The sequence below is a fragment of the Sitophilus oryzae genome, unplaced genomic scaffold (assembly GCF_002938485.1).
Source record: "Sitophilus oryzae breed Bouriz unplaced genomic scaffold, Soryzae_2.0 scaffold_591_pilon_pilon, whole genome shotgun sequence".
Classification (NCBI taxonomy): domain Eukaryota; kingdom Metazoa; phylum Arthropoda; class Insecta; order Coleoptera; family Curculionidae; genus Sitophilus; species Sitophilus oryzae.
Window position 1 is genome coordinate 1 of NW_022147186.1, and position 4,971 is coordinate 4,971.

The 4,971-nt window shown below is 34.5% G+C and overlaps 1 protein-coding gene across 1 annotated transcript; it reads left to right on the plus strand.

Moving 5' to 3' along the window:
- Positions 1-647: 647 nt before the first annotated feature.
- On the plus strand, positions 648-4,647 carry LOC115887676 (neutral ceramidase-like; the record flags this gene model as incomplete). Its single annotated transcript, XM_030907137.1, has 4 exons — positions 648-857; positions 2,656-2,775; positions 3,487-3,681; positions 4,414-4,647. Coding segments are annotated over 4 exons (759 nt in total), but the record flags the coding sequence as incomplete, so codon positions are not given.
- Between the last annotated feature and the right edge of the window lie 324 nt (positions 4,648-4,971).

Genomic DNA, 4,971 nt, shown 5'->3' on the forward strand with positions numbered 1-4,971 from the left:
GCCCTATAACAAAGGATACAACATTTTAATGAACAGTGCTTTCCATAAAATCAATAAAATGAAAAATATACGAAATAACATACATGTACTGATTTCTCTCGAAAATCGATAACTATGAAACTATGAACCCTTCCCGGACACAAACGATACATTGTGAGATAGGAAATTGTAGAGAGACACAAGCCCTATAACGTAGGATACACTATTTTAATGAACAGTGCTTTCCATAAAATCAATAAAACGTAGAGCTTGAAAGAATCTATTTACGACTTTGCTATAAAATCAATAGGGGAGCCATCTGGACAGATCAAAATTTGCATGGGATTTCTTTTGTTTCCAACGACGATGTACCACCCAGTATGTGACATTAATCATAATAAAAAATTATTAGAGTAGTTAGATGAGTGTCCATTTTCATTTTATATTATTACTCAAAATCTCTGCACCTATAAAATGTAGAAGGAATTATGGCATCTTAATTACCGTTAATAATGTTCCAAGGGAGTTATGACTCTTATCTATTTATGCTTAGGAAATAAAATATAATGCAACATCGCCTACAATTCTACCCAAATTAACACATCCGATCAACAAAATCGATCCAACATATCATTCATCTAATCTTCGACTTCGGCTCTGTTTTCTAGGGGAGCTTCGTGGGTGCCTTCGCGTCCAGCAACCTAGGCGACGTCAGTCCCAACCTGAACGGCCCCGTCTGCGTCAACACGGGTGAGGCCTGCGACTACGTGACGAGCACGTGCGGTGGCGAGAACAAGTACTGCATTGCCTCGGGACCGGGCAAGGATATGTTCGAGAGCGCGGAGATCATCGCCACGAGGCTCTTCAGCAAATCCAAGGTAAGGTAAAGGCTGGATAAGGGATGTGCAAGTCTAAAAGGGGTTTATTTTTGTGTACCAAGTTTTGGGTGATACCTACTATAGGTACAAATAAAACAGATGCTGCCCGAGGCAGTTACACCCTTGAAAGGGCAGATAAAGTTAATATACAGGGTGGTCGAAAAGTCGCTTTACTGGAAATAATACAATTTAAAAAAAGTATAATACAAGTTGAGAGATATTTAGTGGGTCAATATATAAATTATAGCGTTTGATGATTGATTTACATACATAAACCTTCTTTTCGAAAAAAGTCCATTGGGTATTTCGCCACTTGCAGTGTAAAAAAATCGACAAAATAAAATAGTTAACTTTTGTAGACACTGCTGCTTAATCCAACGGAGTACAACTCGTCAGCAGTGATTTTTTAACCTGTGTTAGTTATCTGCTTTTAGATACACTCTATTACAACAATTTTTTGGCATATGCAGAATGTACATAGCTTTTTGTACCACTTAGGACAATAGGTATGACTAAAAATGCATATTTTTCGAAAAAATATCCTATTTTCCTTAAAACAAAAAAAATTAAAAAACCGATCAAATTGTTTTTTGTAATTTCAATACAGATTAGTCGTACTTCGAAAAAATTTCGATTTTTTAAAAATTGTAAATTTGCGGTAAAAAAGATTCTTAACCAAATTTTCACACTCTTATAAAACACCCTGTATACGAGAATTCATTAAATATATTTTCGAAAACCATATAGTATTTTAATCACAATAGATGCATCTAAAACCTGGTCCAAACCGTATCCCAAAATCTTTTTTAGTTCAAGAGATTTGTCCCGATAATTATATACTAGTTAACCGCTTTTCTCCACTTACGCACATACGCCAGAAAGAGAAAGAAATCTAACAACTAACCTGTTTGTTTCACTTATTTTTAATGGCTAAGCCGTAAGGGGAATACCCAGGGTTCCGAGCATCGACGCATCGGCCCGGAACGAAGCGGATTGATCTTGATTGAGATCGATTCGGTTACCCAGTAGTAATGTGTCGATCCCGCAGATCCCGCACGGTAAATCCCGCAACTTTGATCCCGCGGAATCCCAGAGGGATCCCGCATTTGCGGGATTGCATTCCCTAGTTTTATTCATTATTCATGTTGGGGATTTATTTTTAAATTAATGTTAATCGTTAGGGCAACCATTAAACTCATAAAATATCTATTTCTTTTGCATAATCAAAATTGTCACTCTAAATTTTACATAACCAAATTGTTACTCTAAATCTCTATCTATTTTATACCGATGTCACTTGTCTTGTCATGATTCAATTCATTACATAGACAATAAAATAAACACTTTTTATTTCTTTGTCTATGATTCATTATTAGAATTCTCAGAATGTTGTTAACAAAAGTTTCATATTAAAAGAAAATTTTAATCAATCACAATTGTTTATCTCCATCATTTACCGGATTAATAATACAGAAATTACACAGCTCATTTACAAACAATTTATTATTTATAGTGACTTACAGTAATTTTATTAAATTATACGAATATTCTCGTTGATTATTGGTTTGAAATAAATATAACAGTGTCCACCTATGAAAATGCGAGTTACTAACTCTAAATTCTAATTCTGAGCTGGCAAACGAGCTAGATGCTTTACCTAGACCGTTGTTCAGAAGCTACAAACATTTTAGTTCTCAGCAGATACGCCTATACGCCATCGACGTTCTTTTTTTTTATTGATATACTTTTTTCAAGAAGAACATTTGCCTGCTTTACAAACAAATTATATCTTTTGTAGGAACTTCTTAGTAACGAAACAGCACAGGAGTTAAGTGGTCCAATCAAATTCATTCATCAATGGGTCGAAGTACCAAAACAAGCTGTAGATATCCAATTAGAAAATGGTACAATTCAAACCGTAAGTACCACAGTATCCTTACTGATACTAAAAGTATTTTTTTTATATTTTACATGAAAAAGTACCAATATATCTAAATCCAATGACTAAAGAATCCAAGGACAAATAACACCCGAGAGCAAATTGTGACGATGTCACCAAACAGTGCCGTGGCACATATTTTTCCTAACCTAGCTGTTTGAAGCAATATTTATATTTTTTGATAATTGTTTTGACTACGCCTATGGTGTATCATCCTAATTAATTACGAAAAAAAACGTATTAAAATGTTAACAAACGGTACAAAACTAGTATCGACGTATAGCACATATCAAGTACATATAGATGTTAATTGGAATTGAAGAATAATTATCGAATTCAATAAGAAAACGCTAAAAAGTTGGAGTGGACTGTTTATTTACCTATGAAACGTAACTCCTGGCTCTTTCTTATCGCTGCTGCTTTTACACTTGAAAGCTGAACAACTAATCACCATTGTAATAAAGTTTATACAAAGTTTACTACACACAAACTATTAAAAATCGCTAAAATTGTCGCTGGGGACCAAATCATGACTCATTGTTTGCCACCAAAACAAAAAAAGGTCACAAATTCTGCTGCAGCCCGTATAGGGGCATTACATGTCCTTCTATTCTTTAGTCATTGTCTAAATCAGTTATTTATTTGTTGAAGTCTATAGTTTTAGGGGTTACATTTATGGGAAATTTATAGGTTAAAGGATGTCTTCCAGCCATGGGTTATAGTTTTGCAGCTGGTACAACCGACGGACCGGGCGAGTTTGACTTCAAACAAGGTTCCAGTACTGACAATCCCTTCTGGAATATCGTCAGAGACTTCGTTTTTCCACCCACCACCGAAGACATCAACTGTCACTATCCCAAACCCATCCTAATCGCATCTGGAAGGGTAAGACATAATTATTCGTACAATTAGTTAAAAATAAACACATCAAATAGTTATTTTTTATACGAGACGATAAAATGGTATTTTATCGTCGATCGAAAAGATTAATGCACGCGCGAGTGAATTAATTTCGGGAGACGTTAATGCAATTTTATCGTCGTGTATAAAACAATATTTTCTTCCATAGCGACTTACGTTTTAAAAAATATTCAGAAATTATTATTTCAAGGAACTTATTACGAATAGAAAAAATATTGTGCTGGGTTGGCGTTGGCTTCTATGTAATTTGACAAATATACATAAAGTTGTCTTTAGTTGTCAGTTTTGAGTCAATATTTTTTAATTCTCTTTCGTGTCGATTGCTGATTGAATTGGAGCCAGAAATAGCTCAAAACGAAATAAGTAAATTACCAATAGATATTCAGGCTGAGGCGACAAACGCCATATCCAAACTACTTCCATTTAAATCCCGAATAACTTATGAAACGGAATACAAAAACTTTCAAAAATGGAAGCAATTTAAAAACGTGCGAGAAGAAATAAAGTTTTTAACCTATCCTCGCTGTTAAAGTATCATTTAATCTACCCTTGCGGTTAAAGTACTATTTTATCTACTATTTTTGATAGATATAAGGCAATTTTAACAGTTGCTATGGAAAAAATCATTATACTCTTAGTTAAAGCTTGCAATTTTGGGTGCATTATAATAAATTAATAGTCAATGTTAATTTCTAGATAAAAGTTCCTTACAATTGGCAACCGGAAATAGTATCTACCCAAATCCTGTTGCTGGGAAATTTTGCCCTTGTTGGTGTTCCGGGAGAATTCACCACCATGTCGGGGAGACGGATGCGTGACGCTGTCAAAAACGTCATAGTGGACAGTGGCGGAGACAGTGGTACCGAAGTAGTCATCGCGGGATTGAGCAATACTTACACCAGTTATATTGCTACTTACGAAGAATATCAGGTAAATATTAGTTATAAACAGCCGCTACACTATCCCCGAAATGTTTTACAAAAATTTTTTAGAAATATTTCGTTTTTAGAAACATTTTGCAAAACATTTCTGGAAATAGTACGATAAATATATGCACGTGTTATAAAAATTAGTTTCCATGTTTCCTGAAATTGATCGAGACCCGCCGTGATTGGTTGTTTGTTTTTTATTGTTAACCCAGATTAACAATTCTATTTTGTGAAATAGCACGAAGCAATGAAGGTCAAACGTTGTTTTGGCTTCAGAAAAATAAGTAAACATGAAAAAACTGATATGAAACAGTTACCGATGGTA